The sequence below is a fragment of the Mirounga angustirostris genome, unplaced genomic scaffold (genome assembly GCF_029215605.1).
Source record: "Mirounga angustirostris isolate CCGP_5_RB_7025 unplaced genomic scaffold, mMirAng1.0.hap1 SCAF_1, whole genome shotgun sequence".
In the NCBI taxonomy this organism is placed as follows: domain Eukaryota; kingdom Metazoa; phylum Chordata; class Mammalia; order Carnivora; family Phocidae; genus Mirounga; species Mirounga angustirostris.
This window is the reverse complement of record NW_026991709.1, coordinates 178,952,534-178,971,536: the sequence shown is the minus strand read 5'-3', so window position 1 is coordinate 178,971,536 and position 19,003 is coordinate 178,952,534. Positions and strand designations below refer to the sequence as shown.

The 19,003-nt window shown below is 35.3% G+C and overlaps 1 protein-coding gene across 2 annotated transcripts in view; it reads right to left on the bottom strand.

Annotated features, from left to right (window-relative positions):
- Positions 1-19,003, bottom strand: part of MDFIC2 (MyoD family inhibitor domain containing 2) — a 105,506-nt gene that overhangs the window by 40,116 nt on the left and 46,387 nt on the right. Inside the window, exon 2 of one of the 2 annotated variants that reach the window (XM_045861971.1) lies at positions 6,032-6,070. The exons of the other annotated variant lie outside the window; for it this stretch is intronic. Within the exon in view, the coding sequence (XP_045717927.1) occupies positions 6,032-6,070 (39 nt within the window). The remainder of the gene's footprint in view (positions 1-6,031; positions 6,071-19,003) is intronic. 2 annotated transcript variants of the gene reach the window in all.

Here is a 19,003-nt window from a genome sequence, read left to right as displayed (position 1 = left end):
AAAAAATACCTTGAGGCAAATGAAAGTGACAACTCAATGTTCCAAAATCCCTGGGATGTAGCAAAAGCAGTTGATAGAGGGAAATTTATAGCAATAAAGGCCCACCTCAAGAAACAAGAAAAATCTCAATCTAACCTTACTCCTAAAGGAACTAGAAAAAAAAGGAATACCAAAGTTAGTAGAAGGAAGAAAATAATAAAGATAAGAGCAGAAATAAATGAATTAGAAACTAAAAAACAATAGAAAAGATTAATGAAACTAAGTCTGATTCTTTGAAAAGATAAAAAATTGTTAAACTGTTAGCCAGACTCATGAGGAAATAAAGAGGACCTAAATAAATAAAATTGAAAAAGAAAAAGTTACAACTGAAGAGATTTCTGTTACAACAGAAATACAAAGAATGATAAGAGACTAGTACAATCATATGACAAACTGGACAACCTCACATTGCATCAGTAATAATAATAGTAAAAAAAAAAACCTCCCAACAAAAAAAGTTCAGAACCAGAAGTCTTCACAGGTGAATTCTACCAAATATTTCAAGAAGAGGAGTTAATACCTATCCTTCTCAAACTATTCCAAAAAATTGAAGAGGAAGGAACACTTACAAACATTCTACAAGGTGAACATTACCCTGGTACCAAAACCAGATAAGGCACTATAAGAAAAGAAAACTATAGACCTATATTCCTGGTGAGCATAGATGCAAAAATCCTCAATAAAATAATAGCATACCAAATTGAGCAATTTATTAAAAAAAATCATACACTATGATCAGGTGGGATTTATTTGAGGGGTGCAAGGATGGTTGAATATCTGCAAGTCAACCAACCTGATATACCACATTAACAAAACAAAGGGTAAAAATGATATGATCATCTCAATAGATGCAAAAAAAGCATTTGACAAATTTCAACATACATTTATGATAAAAATTCTCAACGAAGTGGGTATAGGAAGAATGTACCTCAACGTAATAAAGACCATAGAAGACAAACCCATAGCTAACATTACACACAATGGTGAAAAGCTGAAAGCTTTTCCTAAGTTCAGGAACAGGACAAAGAGGCTCACTCTCACCACTTCTATTCAGCATAGTATTGGATGTCCTAACCACAGCAACTAGGCAAGAAAAACAAATGAAAGGCATCCAAATTGGAAAAGAAGTAAAACTGTCATAATTTGCATGTCATCAAAACCCTAAAGACTCCACCAAAAAACTATTAGAACTAATAAATTCAGTAAAGTTGCAGAATATAAAATCAATACACAGAAATCTATTGTGTTTCTATCACTAATAACAAACTATCAGAAATCAAGAAAACAATCCCATTTATAATTGCATCAAAAATAATTAAATACCTAGGAATAAATTTAACCAAGGAGGTAAAAGACCTGTACTATGAAAATTATAAGACATTAATGAAAGAAATTAAAGATGACACAAATAAATGGAAAGATATTCCATGCTCATTGATTGGAAGAATTAATATTGTAAAATGTCCATACTATCCAAAGCAGTCTACACATTCAATGCAATCCTTATCAAAATATCAATCTTTTTTCACAGAACTAGAACCAGTAATCCTAAAATTTGTATGGAATCACAAGAGACCCCAAATACCCAAAGCAATCTTGAGAAAGAACAAAGCTGGAGGTATTATACTCCTTTATTTCAAACCATACTACAAAGCAATTATAATCAAAACAGTATGGTATGGGCATGAAAATGGACACATCGATCAATGGAACAGAAGAGAGCCCAGAAATAAACTCACACTTGTATAATCAATTAATTTACAACAAAGGAGGCAAAGATACACAATGGGGAAAAAATAGTTTCTTCTGTACATGGAACTGGGAAAACTGGACAGCTACATGCAAATGAATGAAACTGAACCACTTTTTACCATATATAAAAAAATAAACTAAACAATCGATTAAAGATTCAAATGTAAGTCCTGAAACCAGGAAGTTTCCTAGAAGAAAACATAGGCAGTAAGCTCTTTGACATCAATCTGGATGACATTTTTTGGATCTGTCTTCCAATGCAAGGACAAGAAAAGCAAAAGTAAAGCAGTGGGTCTATGTCAAACTAAACAGCTTTTGCACAGCAGAGAAAGCCATTAACAAAATGAAAAGGCAACCTACTGAATGGAAGAGGACATTTGCAAGTGATATATCCAATGAAGGGTTAATGTCCAAAATATATAAAGAACTCCTATAACTCAATATCAAAAGAACAAATAATCCAATTTAAACATGAACAGAGGACATGAATAGACATTTTTCCAAAGGCTTACAGATAGCCAACAGGCACATGAAAAGATGCTCAACATCTCTAACCATCAGGGAAATGCAAATCAAAACTGAGACAAGATACCACTTCACATCTCTCTGAATGCCTATTATCAAAAAGACACAAAATAAATATTGGCAAGGATGTGGAAGAAAGGGAACCCTTATGTACTGCTACTAAGAATATAAATTGGTACAATCACAAAGGAAAACAGTATGGAAGTTCTTCAAAAAATTAGTAGAACTACTATACAATCCAGCATTTCTTCTGTATGTATTTATCCAAAGAAAATGAAAACACTAATTTGAAAAGATATATGCACCTCTATGTTCATCACAGCATTATTGACAATAGCCAAGATGTGGAAGCAACCTAAATATCCATCAATAGATGAATGGATAAAGAAGATGTGGTGTGTATACACATGTGGAGACATACATACACACTGGAATGTTACTTGGTCATAAAAAGATGAAATCTTGCCATTTGCAACAACATGGACGGACCCAGAGGACATTATGCTATAGGAAATAAGTCAGACAGAGAAAGACAAACACCATATGATTTTACTTATATGTGGAATTTACAAAACAAAACAAAACAAACAAACAAAACAGAAACAGAAACAGGCTCAGGGATCCAGAGAACAAACTGATGAAAGAGAGGAGGGGGGGATCAGGATGGACAAAATAGATGAAAGGGATTAAGAGGTACAATCTTCCAGTGATAAAATAAGTAAGACGTGAGAATGAGATGTACAGTATTGGGAATATAGTAACAAATATTGTAACAGTTTTGACGGATGGTAGCTAGACTTACTTGGTGACCCTTTTGTAATATGTATAAATATAGAATCACTGTGTTGTCCACGTAAAACTGATACAGTGTTGTATGTCACTTATCCTTAAATAAAAAATATAAATTAAAAAATTAAGACCAACCCCTCCCACAAAAGTATACATACAAAATCTTATTGGTACAGTTTGCTATGATTGTGTTTAACTGCAATATCTGTCTCTTCCTTTACATTTTCTATACCCTATCAGAGGAGAAGAGGCCCTCTTCCTTTTAAAGGTGAACACATGTATCAGGGAATTGCATCCCTATGTCTTCACCATACACAAGACATATCTTTGTCCACCATTGTCCCCTTCCCTTTATTTTGAGTTTCACTCTACTGTCTCCTTCCTCCCTTTGCATGTATGCTTACATGTACCATAGCCCCAAATGCTTCTTGCATTAATTTTTCCATCCATTTCCTCAAAGAAGTCCTTAACACCTACTACTTCATTATTCACTCATTCCTTAATCCCTCACAATTGACTTCCATCCCCATTTAAATGAAACTCATCTTTCAAAGCTCATGTGATACTGCATGCTTTGTGCTTCATTATACTTTGTTAAATGAATAAACAAGTGAATACATGACTTTCTCAACACCAACTCAATGATCTTTAATCAGTTTTCCTCCTCCTTGATACATGGTTAGTCAGGCCTATGACTCCGTCCCTGTTGTCTTTAACAGAATTCTGGTTCTTCTCTTATTCTGATGTTTCTTGTATGACACTTGACTGGCCACTTTTTTGGAAGCAGAGTTCCACTTGTTTAGTGGAGGACAAACTTAGGGTTAAAATCAAGTTCCTGATATTTCATAGCTGTTAAAACTTAAGACAAAGTGCCCCTTTCTTCATCCATAGAAAGGAGGTGATAATAGTGTTGTTCTAAAGGTTGATGTGATGCTTAATGCCCTTGCAAAGATCATAAGTGCTCCTTTAATGTTAGTATTTGCATTCCAGTGGCTGTAAGCTCCCTATGGGCAGTCTCCATGCCATTTTTTTTTTCCTTCCTATTCTTTCTGTCCTCAAAACCAGCAGTGTTGAGTTTGGGGTCCTTGAAAACTATTAGTTGTGAATGAGTGAGCAAATGCATTGTTCTCCTTCTCTTAATGGAGGATCTTTCCCAAAAGCTTGGCTTCAATTTCCTTCACCCTTTCCCTTACTGACCTCATTTAATCCCTGAGGACCTTTGGACCTCATTCATTTTTTCCAACCATCTTCATGTAGATCACCACCAAATCTAAATTGAAATCAGACTCAGCTTATTGTGACCCCAGATCCAGATTTCCTATCTTTAAGATAAGCCCCAAAATAACATCCTCAAGACATCTCTTTGATACCTTAAATCCCTATGTTTAAAAAAGAAAAAGTCTTCTTTCCTTCTCTTATTACTCATTCATATATATTCATTATATATTTACAATTATATATATTTATTTATTATACATGTACATTTAAAATAGCCTCTGATATGAAAATATATGCCTAACCTGTGTATTTAATTTATATATACACATATAAAATATATGTATTATATATTTGTAATAACCTCAAAAGAATTCTACCTGCTTATTTGTTTATAGGCTTTAAGATAATGCCCCCTGCCAATACTATTCATCCTAATTTGTACCTTGAGTTATTAGCTACCTGCCTCACTGAAACCAAAAACAATAATGTTAATTTTTAAAAAATCAGACTCCTTAGTCTGCTAGTAATTTGACCCTTATTTTAATAGAAAACTTTATTTTATGTAAACAATATCAATTTATTATGCAAGCAACATGTAGATACATTTTTATTGTTAAAAAAAAAAAGCAACACAGAAGTGTAAACTAAAAGCAAAATCCCCACTCCACCACTGATGTTTGCTTCATTCTTACTGTTCTTTACAGAGATGATTTCTATTATCAGTTCAGGATAACTCTTTTATAGACATTTTACCTACATTAATGAACACATGCATGCCTGATTTTTACCTTATGTAAGTGTACATTACTGTATTTATTAATGTGAAGCTAGAATTTTCCCCTTATTAATATGTCTTGGAGGAGTGCCTATTTAGATCTGCCTCTTCCTCGAGATCTACTGCATAGTATTGCTTCATACAGAAGCAATATTTACACAGATTTTATTGATGAATCCTTAAAAGCTACCTTGCTATTTATTTCCCATCCCTCTCAGATGCGTAATCTTTTAACTGAATGAGAAAACAGATTTCATACTTTTCTCTATTGGCCTCTGTGTGCATGCTATTCTTGCTATTCCTTCGAGTGAAACTTCTACTTATCCTCCAAAACCCAGTTCAAATGTAAACTTATACTTGGAGTCCTCTATTGCTATCTCAGGCTTAAAGTGTTTTTTTGTTTGTTTGTTTGTTTTTTAAGGTATCCATGATTTATTGATGGTTTGCTATGTGCTAAGAAATTTGTAAATATTGTTTTTTTTATTTTTTTATGATGTTAATCACCATACATCACATCATTAGTTTTTGATGTACTGTTCCATGATTCGTGGTTTGCGTATAACACCCAGTGCTCCATGCAGTATGAAGAGATTCCTCAATTTTGAGGACAGGAACTGAGGTTTTTATACTCCCACAAGGCTAGACATAGCATACTATGTATGGTAGATTCTGAATACACATATTGTATAAACAAATACATGATTTTTAAAACTTTTTGTGATCTATGCATCAATAGGCTATAAGCACCTTCAAGGTAAAAACATAGCTCAGCGTGCCTTGACTAATGCAGATATTTGATGATTTGCATGCCAGTGTTATATCAGCTGTACTGTGGACGTGGACAAAGATGGAGTTCTTCCTTTATCATGTTGTATCAACAGTACCCACCAGTCAGTACAGAAAGCTGTTATAGAGAAATAGGGATGAACCTACCAGGATCTCCAAGAGGATTTTGAATTGAGCTGGATAATCCTAAAGGAAAAGAAATTAAAAAGGATTATTCACCTGGATATCCATTGTTTTTGTATTTGTTGTTTTGCTTTGTTTTTGCGTGTCCAGAATCCTTTCCCCTTTCTTTCAGCAAAGAGAACCCCACTTTTCGGTGAAGGACCCACTGCATATAGCTTGAGTGGAATGGCCTTGCCCACCCCTCTCCTATGCACAGTGACATGGGAACCTACGTTCTCTGTGGGTTAGCCACAGCAGTTTGTTGTGGGATGGTTATGAGAGTCAGGTTGTACCAATGAGGATGTCCCCTGTGACTTGAGATAAGCGTGCTGGGAGTAGAGGGTTCTCTCCTCTTTTGCGAGGTGGAAAGATAATGTAGGCTTGTGACTGACAAAAGCCCACTTTCCCACCATGGGTAAGAAGTCTGAAAGTAAAGCCTAAATCAGGGCCAAACAGCTGAGAAAAGAAGGTATAGACAGGACACTTAATTTGTCATTTGGATCTCTTGATTTACTTACTCCTGAAGCTGGTCTACTCCTGGACATCCTAGATAAGTAAGTGAGTCTCCAAATTCCCTTTACCTAAGCTAGTTGAATTTGTATGCTTTATAATGGAGAGAGACTCAGAAAATGATATAGAAGATTTAATTAATTTTAAATATTTCTTCAGACTCTATTTTCTTCCCATCTCTTTTTAGAGGATGTATGGTGATGAAATTCTCTAAATTTAATTGTTTAGTCTCTGCTTTCTAACTCCCAAAATGTTCACAGAATGGAAATGTTTAATTTTGTGAAGGTATGCCAAAAATGATCTACAAAAATGGCTTAAAATTGGAGGCTGGATCTTATGCTAAAATGACTGGTTAGAAATCAAGAAACTGAAATGTGGTTTCTGCTGACCTGGTCTTTTATCAGTTTTATTCAATTTACAACAGTGAGAAGAGGGGACAGGAACTTATATATATTGACTACTTACTCAATTCCACTATTTCATGAAATTTACCCCTTTCATGTAAACATTGTTATCCTGATTTGAAAAAATTTTAAAAAAATCCAAATGATTTTCAGAGTTCCAGTCTTGCCCGGTGTCCCCTATCTGGTTAAGTTTAATAGATTTAAGATTACAATCCAGTTGGGTCTGACTTCTAACCTGTCCTTCTTCACCGTCTGGAATGCCATAAAATTAGGATGGATGTTGACTCTTTTCTCTGTTCTTAAAGCATATTTCCAACTTTTAGTCAGCTGTCTTGACCTTCATGGCTTGGTATTATTGTTTTGGGGAAAGAGCAGTCATTTTGGAGGGTGAAGAATATTGCTATAGAGAGAGTACAAGATTTGAATTTGGAGACGTGAATTCTAGTCCTGTGATTTTTCCACTACAGAGCATTGTGATTATGTGGCTCAAGCTTTCTAAATCTTGGTTTCCTCTTCCATCAAGTAAAAGATAAGGGCCAATCATCTCTCAGGTCTATGTCAGCACCTTTCTACTGGTAAATGCTTCCCTAGAACCCTGTACTTCTCCTGTTAGAGATCGGATCACCCAATGATGGCTAGATGCAGTAATGTCTTGTTCAACTCAGTATTTCCCAACAGTGAGCCCAGGCTATGGCAAATAGTAGACGATCAATAAGTATTTGTTGAATAAATAGATGAGGGAATGAAGTCTATTAGCTTTTGTGTACAGAATACTACTTTTTATTTTGATTTTTCCCCCAAATGACCAAGAGAGTGATATTTGAAATTCTTCCAATTTTGCAGGTGAGAGGTAAAAATAGGTTAGTGATAGATTTGAGTACTACATCAGCATAGATTTTAAAGAGGACTTTCTTTTAATTCAAAGCTCAATATAAGCCAAGAGCTAACTCGAATTTTTAAAATAAAAGATATACTTTAAAGTGTAAAATGGTCATTTTAGGTGGCCATTGTAATTCAGCTTTTAAGGCTTGGTAACTAAGCCATCCTGGTGAACCTTCTGTGTGAATGAAGCCTTCCTTAATCGGCTTTTCCTATATTATTTCATCCTGCGAAAGAAAAGCAGTAGCTAAGCCAGAAGCAAGCAGGATAACAGAAAAAGGAGTCTGTGGCCAAAGCAACAGAATTACTTTTTTTTTTTTTTAATTCTTTCACTGTGTTTGTGAAGAAGGAAGAAACATAATTTTTTGTCTTTGTTTAGACATTGAACAATACAAATCACAAGAACATATATTTTTGACATACTATTTTTTTTGGTGTTCTTTGGAATTTGGACCCTAATTAAAAAATATGTGTTTCCTAGCCCTTCTTACTGTGAAAATCCTTGGCAATATAAACAGATGCACTGGTTGGCTTTTAATTCTGACACCAGACTGTCTGAAATAATAGCTCTGAGAAAGTGTGAATTCTTTCATTCCTCAAGCTTTAATTATAAGTACTTAATTTGTTTGTCTTTCTATTGCTGACTGTCATACCAATCTGGCTTATCTTTCATCTGGCTAAACATGGTGCACCTCAGAAGCCCCTCGTTTTGAAAAGTTTATTCTACATGGGAAGATGGAAACAAGCTAAAAGTTTGAGTTATTTTCATCCTTCAGGGCACCTCACTGTAATTTAACAATTATGATATTAAGTGGTATTCTAAAAAGTTCACTAATATAGGCCTGGAAGATGACAGAATTAGGATCTTGATAAGCAGTTTGGAAACACTGAATATTTCTCATAAAAGTTTGAAAAATGAGCCAAGTTAATAGCTTACTAACTCATCTTGACCTTTCACAGCCAAAGATGTTCTCATTTTTTGTGTCCACCATTTTTTACACTTCGAAACCAATTTGCTGTCATAATGTTTTTAGCCACAGGACTGACTGTCATGGTATTGACTGTTGTAATTAGATGAGGTACCACATGGCGCATTAGCGGGAAAAGTCATCAGTTGCTGGGAGTGGGGATATTTTGGAAATATTGCTCGGTCTGATCTTCCTGAATACTGTCATATTCCACTTTTAAAACTTGACTGTGGAGAGATGTGTTTTTGTTTTCTAAGGGCAAAAATAAAATCCAAGAAAGGCAAGTCACTGCTGGAACTCATGATAAATATAAGAAAGGCTCATGCTCTTCATCCAGTTGGTTTCTTTCCAAGTATTTCTCTGTATGTACATTTGCATTTTGAGATACTCTCCCCCATTATTGCGGAGCCTAATACGAAAGATGTTTATATCCCCTTTGTAAATATGATGGAAAAAATAAATACAAATAAAATGTATTAGGGATTACACAGCCCTTTATATTTATTATTTCAGTCCCCATAACAATCCTCTAAGTAATTATCATTATTATCATCCTCATTTCAGAGGTGAAATTGAGATTTAGTGTGGCTAACTAACATACCAAAGTTCCCAGAGCCAGGAAGTTGTGGAGGCTGGGATTTGAACCCAGGAGGTCCAGAATATTTTATCACGTCCCTGCTGCTGCTGGACATTAAGATACCAAATGCTTTACACACATGACCCCATTTAATCCTTCCTAAAACCTATCAATATGGGGAACGTGTACCCATTTTACAGATGGAAAAACTGAAATTTTGCCAAAGTCATTTGCCCCAGCTCACTCAGTTTGTAAGTAGTGGCAATGGGCTTAGAACTGAGGTTTTCCTGATTCCAATAAGCCGGTGCTCAAAACCTTCATTCTAAACTGTATGATAACATTTGTTTAGGGCTTTAGAGGTTTATTACCTAAATCTGTAGATAGCACCAAAAAAAAAAAAATCCTTCTGTGTGCAATGACTGAATAAAGTAAGATGCCACTAAGACTTGAAATAAGGGTAAGCGGCAATGATGTGTGTTCCTGTTTTTGCCATTTTTCTGACAGTGATGAAATAGAGTGTTGGGGGATATGTTTCTCCTTTATACTCCTGAATAGAGGGTAACATGTCTTCAGGAACGGTGGGAAAAATACCTGGGGACACTCTCTTGCTCTTTTTGCATAAATGTCCACATTTTACTTTTTCTCCCCATAAACAGAAAATTTGTTTATGTAGAATTAGATTTTTGAGGATATGAAATTTCAGTATCCCTTAGGTTCCATGACCATGCTGTGGGGCAATAACTTGGACAGCAATGACAGCTTCTAAGTTGTTTCCTGTTTTTCTTGGTCTCATTGCAGTCCTTGCCAGAGCTTCCCTCCTTCACTGCTGCTGCATTAGTAATGCAAAATGAAATTCATTGTGCCCATTATATCTGTTAAATGGTTTCCATTTTAACTTGAGAAAAATGTATTGACGTTCATGTGTTTGGCATGGAAAATGTGTGTATCTATCGAAGATAGCAACTTGTCTGTTGGAATTACAGTGCATTATGTATAATGCTGCTTTTAGCCGTGCATGTACATTTCCTGGAATCTTATTGTGTCAGAGCTTGGAAAGTTTACACAAGCATTGGTAATCTAATTTTTGTCTGGTGGGTGGCTGTGGAAATATGGAGTATTTGAAAAAGCAAATGTCTTGGCCATCTGTGTCAGGGACTGGTTTGGTGGCAGGGGTGTCTAGTCAGGTGGGGTAAAAAGCACCCATCGAAAAATAAAGGTTTAAAAATATTGTCCCAGGCCTAACCTAAATATTAATTTGCCCAGGAGCAGAAAGATATAACAGTAATCATGACATGGTTTTTACCACATTTGTGGTTATTATTTTTAGGAGTTCTAATTGTAAGGTTGAAGAATATGTTTTATCTTTCTCCTGCCTCTCAATGATAATCCTTCTCTAGACTACATTGCTTCCCATGTCTTTTGTCTTCTGCAGACATGAGTCTTTGGCTCATGAGCATCTTGCTAAGGTCTGTTGAGGATTAGGGGCTGTGACACAATTTTCTTGCTGAGTCTTTTTATTGGGGATTTTTCAGTTGGTTTGTCTTGGAGGTCTTTGAAACGTCTCCTATCAAGCAACGATTTTCATTTTCTTTGTCCTCCTCAAAATTGGGGTTGTATTTTGCTCAACTGTTCCTGGGGTCTAGGTAATGAATTGTATTATTTACTAGGCAAGTGTGAAATTCTTTGTGTAGCATCTGTACTGTGCTCTGCCTCTCAGAGTTGCTTAAATCCTACTCACTGCACTGCTGCTAAACTGTGATGTAGTTTTGTTTTTTGGTTTAAGTGCATTTCAGTCATCCATCTAAAGCAAGGTTTCTTAACTTCAGCGCTATTGTCACTTGATGCTGGATAATTCTTTGTTGTGGGGACTGCTCTGTGCACTGTGACCTGTGTAGGAGCATCCCTGGCCTCTACCTACCAGAGGCCAGGAGCACCTTCCCCCAGTGTCTCCAGGTATTCCTAATGTCCCCTGGCGGTGTGTGTGAAATCACCCCATTTGAGAATCACTGATCTAAAGCAAGGTTGAAAGACAAGGCTGGCGTGATATAAAGGAATTTCCATAAAAAGCCCTGAACTCAAGCAATGCAATGACAATGCTGAGAGAGCTTTGTATCTTGGAGGATATGTGGAGGAACTATATCACACATCCCTGGAGAAAATACTGTAATAATTGTCTATAGTTTCTTAGACTGAGTAACAGAGGAGGTAAGGGTCACCTTTTAACTGCTTTGCTTCTGATCTGCTAATTATCTCCTCACCCCGTGATGCCTTTTATCTCTCCTCTATGCAACTTGACTCACATAAGGAAGATTCTAATTCTTCTCAGATTTTCCACCTTAACTACTTTTCTACCCTAACCTCCCTGCTCTTCCCTTCCCCCCCTGGTTTTCTTTGGCTCAAATGGGAACATGATGCCCATTTATTTCCTTAATCCACTTCACCACCTAATAACACACCTCTTTGGAGGGCGAATTTTAACAAGATGCTTTCTACTCTGTGATGCACTCCAGTAGAGAATTAACGTTTACCATGATGAGCACCCTCTGTTCCGGGATGCCACTGACCACTGCAGTGTAGACTTATACATTTAACTTTCGTTTAACTTTTTCTCAGTGTCTCCTTGAGTGTTACATCTGTTAAATTTAATGACAATCTTATGGGCCTGTCAAAAGGGCGTCTATGTGCTACTGAAATAGCAGTTAAGATAACATGCAAACGAATGAAGTAATCAAACTCATAACAATATCGAGATTATTGTTTAGTTTTTTAAATGCTGTGAAAGCTGGGGAGGTATGCTCACAAATCTATTTGATCAATATATGGGATATAAAAAGACAGGACTGACTGATGAATAAAATGAAACTGACACAAACAGGCTGGCAGCCAGCTGTAAGTCTCTTTAGGGCAAATGCAATTAACTTAGAATAATAGACTCAAAGTTGATGGTTAGAAATGCATTTTTATTAACAATCACAGCCCGAATCATTATGCTCTTATGAATAAGATGCTACTTATATTTTGTGCATGTGTGTGCATGCATATATAAATACATATACATATGTCTCTGTACGTATATATCCATGCCTCTCACATTCCTATGTGCTCTGCTTACAATTTGGGTGGAAAAGTTGATTTTTAGAATAATGTACTTTAAAAAGGAAATTCATTCATAAATTGTCTCCAGGTCTATAAATTCTGAATATTTTCCCAAATTACATATATAAAAATCATGCTAGTTATCTGGTGCTATTAGACATAAAGCCAGTGAGCCCTGGTCCCAGAACTGCTGGTCCTTTGGGGATTTGGAATTGCAATCAGGGATTTACAGATTTCATTTTGAAGAGGAGAAGTCATTACTAGAAACCTAAGCTCATTTCCTCTCCTTTAATAGCTATTTTAAATCATTCATTTAGAAAATACATTAACTATTTAGGGTACTTGCGATGCGTTTCTCTTGGCATTAGGTCTGTATTTTTATAAGTTTTTTTTCCCTAAAATTATTTCAAAAAAAGAAGAGAATTAGGAAAAAAAAAAAGACCAAATGAATTTTGGTGATATAAAATTACTTTTGCATAAGATTTTCTGGGGCGCCTGGGTGGCTCAGTCGTTAAGCATCTGCCTTCGGCTCAGGTCATGGTCCCAGGGTCCCGGGATTGAGCCCCGCATCAGGCTCCCTGCTCGGTGAGAAGCCTGCTTCTCCCTCTCCCACTCCCCCTGCTTGTGTTCCTGCTCTCGCTCTCTCTCTCTCTGTCAAATAAATAAATAAAAAATCTTTAAAAAAAAAAAAAGATTTTCCTCTCACTGCTTAAGAGGAAGCAACTTAAAACTTCAACAAAAATTACAATATTATTAGCAAACTCTTTTAATGGCATAGAGAAGAAGAAAGGTGGGTGACCCTTAGGAAATTACAAACTGGACCTCAACTATGATTAAGAAATACCATATGGTTGACAGCCTCTTTAAGTGGATTTGTTAATAACTGAAATAGAAAACAGTTTTCATTCTGTACTAATACTCAATATTGATTTCAACCTTAACTAACAATTGGGTAATAAAAGGACAAATGATTACAGTAAAGAATAAGTAACTTTGATTTCTACAAAGAATTCTGAATATGGAGTCTTGCATAACACTGCAAACTGTTTTATATATATATATATATTTTTCAAATGCAAAATAAAGCTCCCTGAGTTATGTAATTGCTATTCTTCAAAAGGACATCATGAAGGTTGACAATTTAAAATGTACTCTTCCTGTCACCATCCAATTTTTTTAAATGTCTACTGCTGGTGTTAAAAACAATCTCCGCAGAAGAGGGCTGCCATTGCCAATTTAGGACACTGGCTTTGTTATTAGCGTAGGCATATTAGATCATCCTCTTGCTCTTCCTGCCTGCTTTGTTCTTTTGATATGGCAGGGAACTGAAATTGACAACAGCCTACATTTATATAACAATAACTTGCATTGTTAAATATATATGTGTAGATAGACAGAGAGTTCTTTTATTCCCCAAAGATATCAAAGTTCACTACACACCATGAAAAAAACCCACAGAAATATGCAGATGCTTCTAGGGTGAACCATGGCAACTATTTAAAAGCATAAAGTATTGACAGCCTTAGGATTCTAGAATAGTTCATAGTCATTTTTAATTTTTGAAAATTTTCCCCCTTTAGAAAATTTCTATTTTCTTCAGGAGGAAGAAAAGGATAAAGGTCATACTTCGTTACCTGTGTGATAAACCAGAAGCAGTTTAGGAAAGCTGGGAACATAGTTGTCTGAGTCTGCATACTTGAAAAACAGTGCTGTTGTAAACACAAGGTCGAGTAGCCTGCTTTGTATTGCAGTCACTGTGGGATCCATTGTATCCATTAAAACCTCACACAGTAAACTCAGAGTGAAGAGTCTGAAGATTGGACAGGCACCCCTAAAAATAGGATTGCCAGATTTAGCAAATAAAAATACAGGATGCTCAGTTAAATTTGAATTTTAGATAAACAATGCATAAGTTTTAATAGAAATATATCCCATGCAGAATGTAGAACATAGTTAATATTAAAAAATTATGTGTTATTTATCTGAAATTTAAATTTAATGAGGCATTCTCTATTTAATCTGGCAATCCTAACTATAAAAGCAAGGCTTTGTGTACTGTTTAGAAAGTAGTTTATGATTGGGGTAAAGAAGGTTTTTAGAGGAAAAAAACACAGCATTTTATCTTTTTGTTGCATTTAAAACAAGCTTACGAACTTAAAATTTTATAAAACTCTTTTCCTCCCTATAGAATAGTAATTCATAATATTTGATTTAGACATGACTCTGCTAAAAAATTTGTGAGTGTAGATCCTGGGCAGAATATATAAGACTCAAGTTATATCATTATAATTGGTGGATACCTGTCTCCCTGACTGCCCATGAAGGATAAAGAATTTTTTTTAAATTTATTTTCCTGAGAACGAGGTATGGTGCTAAGCAGGTGATAGGAGCTCAATCCATATTGCCTCAATGAGTTTATTCTTTGACCATTGAATTTATTTTCTCTCCTTTCTTCTAACCTTTTCTCCTTTTCCTCCTTTTTCACACATAATGATAATTTTCTCTCTACATTATAATTTCTATTTTGAGATATTCTTCAGCATACACAGGGTGAAATGTCATACCATTTTAGTGGTAACATATAGGCAGTATTTCTCTGGCTGTATTTCTTACAAGTATTTCTTAGATTAAGTCTGGATGGTTCAGGGTCATTCTCCTGGAGATGGGGAGAATTAGTCAAGGATTTTTTTAACCCCACCAGGAAAGGTATATTATAGAAACATTAAACTTGAGAAATTGATCTACACTCTTGAGCACTTCATATATATTCTTTATTATGTAATGTATATGATCTACTATATGAAGGAGTTAAGAATTTTCTTAAAGGACTTTAAATATATAGAATTTTTATGTTAGGTACTGTGCCAAATTTTGAAGTGCAGACCCAAGCTGCAGCTCCATTTTGTTAAAATTGTGATATATAAAATTACATCTCTTTTGAAACTTGGAATTTTATGATGCTTTAATAGCAAACAGTAAGTCTTTTCATCCCCCTCCTCACTGTTATTAATTTTGTTTTTATTGTATACATGCTATGGACATTTCCCAAGGAAATATAAAATGAGAGAGGTGTGCAGTGAGTGTAACAAGAAGCAGAGTGAGATAGAGCCTTAAAGAAGACTCAAGGTTACAAACACATAGGATTTTGGTTATCAAGAAAGCAGAAACCAGAAGTATCCAACAAGCACAAAAATAACATCAAATTTGTGTTTTTTTAAGTGTAAATATCTGTGTGTGTGTGTGTGTGTGTGTGGTGAAAAGAAGTTTATTCTTTTCTTTTTAGATTAGACATTACATTAATAAAGTAAAATTTTCAGTTAAAATGGTCAGAATAAAAGTCCAAACAAACCAATTTAATCCATCTTTTTATTACTTAAAGGGTAGGGAGGAGGCTGATAGGAGAGAGCTAGACTAACAGTTATCAAGTATCTCCTATATTTGGGCACTTTGCTGGGCAATGGGAGTACTAAACCATATCTCTGACTTCAGGATTCTTTGTTGTTGTTTGTTTTCTTATTTTTTTTAAATTTCTTAAGTAATCTCTACACCCAATGTGGGGCTCAAACTCACAACTCCAAGATCGAGAGTCACATGCTCTACCAACTGAGCCAGCCAGATGCCCCATAACCTCAGGACTTTTTGACTCATGGTCTAAGGGGAGAGACACACAAGGAAGTAAATGATTGCAGTGCTTTGTAACAAAGTGCTATAAAGACATAGGATATTGTGAAGACATGGTCTCAAGTAGAATGTTACCAACCATATAATGCGATTGCAAGAGTGTCTTCACTGGGGAGGTAATGCTTGAGTTTGGTTCAGAAAGAATTTATCAACTGGCCAAAAAAAGTTAAAAAAAAAAAAAACCACACGCACAAAAACCCAAAAAACAAACCACATTTTATGTAGAGGCCACAACAATTACCAGAATGTTGAGTCATGAAGCTGCATTAGAAGCAAAGTCGTTTGGAGAGTAAGGTTCAGGGTAGAAAGAATTCCAGGAAATAGGACTTGAGAAATATGGATAACTCAGAACTTGGAGACCTTATGCATAATAAGAAGGAGAATTTAAAGTAGGAAAATATATGGTCAAATTGAGAAAGAGAATGCTGGCAGCAGACTGGAAGGGACAAGATAAGTTAGAAGAGCAATGTTTGGACTCTTAGAATCAATAGTCCAGGCAAGAGGTAATGAAAGCTTAAACAAAGTGTCAGTTTGTAATTAGAGATGGACAGGATATAATAAATCCAGAAGTTAATGAACCAAAGAATTCAACAGCTGAACATTCTGGAGAGTGGTGATAAACCTGGCTAATATAAAACAGGATTGTATTGAGTGGCTGCCATTTGTGATGTGTTTGCTGATGGTGGCATGTGTGACTCAGATGAAGGGAAATCAAGAGAAGGAAAGTGAATTAGCTTTTTTGATGATAAATCAACTTATAAGGAAACGGACTAGGTAGCTTTACATACATTGTTTCAGTGGACAACTTCACAGCCATCTTTTTTTCCTATGGAGTTTTATCCCATTTGGCTGGAGAAGAAATTGAATCTCTGAAATATTAAATGTGCTGTCATAAGTTCACAGAGCTATGAAATCATGGTGTGGAGGTCTCTCTTCAAGCCCATCAACACACAAAGTTCCTGTTCTTCCCTTTAAAATGTGTAGCATCAGGTTGACTTCAGACTGATGTGTGTATTTGGACCAAGTTAACAAGGATTTAATTTTACACCAGGCACACTTTAAGTAATCTATCCAGGAGTAGGAAGTGGTTCCAAGAGCTTCTCCTCTTTGATATTTCCTAACCAATTTGAAAAGACAGAACTGGATTCATTCATTCATTCACTGAAGATGTATTGAATGCCTTCTTTCTGATTTTAGTCATAATTTGTTGCTACTTCAGGCTTTAGTGTCTAAGGGATGGAACTTATCATGCTGTCCAAGTTATGAGCATTGGTTTAGATGCATTGTAGGAGACAACTACCAGATGCTATCATTGTTGTGATGACCATGTCCCTGAAGAAAAAGGAGAAGAAATTAATTAAATTTCAATTTTCCCCCCTCATCTTTCTTTTTTGATTAATCATCCTTTTCTCTACCTCTTTCATGCTTGCCCCTGTAGGTCAAAGTAAATTTTTTCCTAAAATATATCATTGCAGGTGCCCTGCTGTGAAAATGGAAAGAAATGTAATGTTTTTGGCCATAGGGAAAGCTGCCAAGCCCGGAGTACCAGCGCGATGAAAGTCATCCTCCGTTTATTTCCCCTTTCCCTTTTTTGGATGTTGATGAGACACTAATGTGGCATGGAGCCTGTTTGCTCCTTGCTGTATTTATTTTGTTAAGATTAGAGTTGCTAAGATACGGTAGTTATTTAAATTGTAACCACCGATGCCAGTGGTCATAAAATAAAGAACTAAAATTTCTTTATTTGCTAACTCTAATGAAAAACATTCTTGAGGGGCTGGAGAGTTTTTTTGGCAAAAAAAAAAAAAAAATTGAACTGTACACCAAGTGGCCTATGTTATAGCACATAATTAGATCTACTAGTCCAGCTGATGCTGAGCTATTTCAGTTGAAAATCAAGCGAGAACTGGCTTTGAGTTTGTTTTTTGCTTTTTTAAATTAAATCATTGTTTTTAAACAAAGAGAATGGTCAGGTTCTGCAAATTTTATGTCCCCTCTTCTATTTAGTGGTTTAAGCCAAGGGATTTTTTTTTTTTCAATTTGTTGCTAGTTAATCTCTTCTGTTCAATAAATATTTTGAGGGATTTGAAGTTTTAGCACTTTTTCCCAACTTCTTGAATTGGGTCTCTTAATTCTTCTCATCTTCTACAGCTAAAGCCCTAAATCTCTCTGATTTATTAATTCTTCTTAGTCCATAATTTATAAATTATTTATAATTTTATTGAGGTCAATGACATTTTTTAGGTAACTGAAAAGAAGCTACAGCCTGTTTCAGATTTTATTGTTATTGACAAGAAAATATTGTTTTTTCTTCATAATGAGTCATTTTTTAAAAAACTCAGAACGTTTTCCAACCAAATTTAATCAATTCTGGGACATTCCTTGAACTTGGTGGTAAATATTTTCAACTAATACTTAAAAGCCATTAAACTATTTGGGTGGAAAAATAGACCCTGAGCAGCCAGTTTGGCAAAGGTTTGTTCTGTGAATGTGTGTAATTTTAAATTACTGTATGTTTTTATTTCGCAAAAATTTCCATCTTTCTCACAACACTTCAAATACCAATATCCAGAGTTTCCACTGGCAATTCTTTATTTGTCCTGGAGGCATCTTGCAATTTGGGACCAGGAAAATAGTGTGTTCCCTTTGGATTTATCGACATAAACATATGCATTTCTTCTTCAGCACACAGTTCTTTGCAGAGGAGAACCTTTATAGGTTTAGTGGGCAAATTGTCAAATAATAAGAAGGCTTTATCGTAACTATATAGTACATTTGGCTGAAAAAGTGATCTTCAATTTTAATCTATTTAGAGAAAGATAAACTATAAAATAATGACATG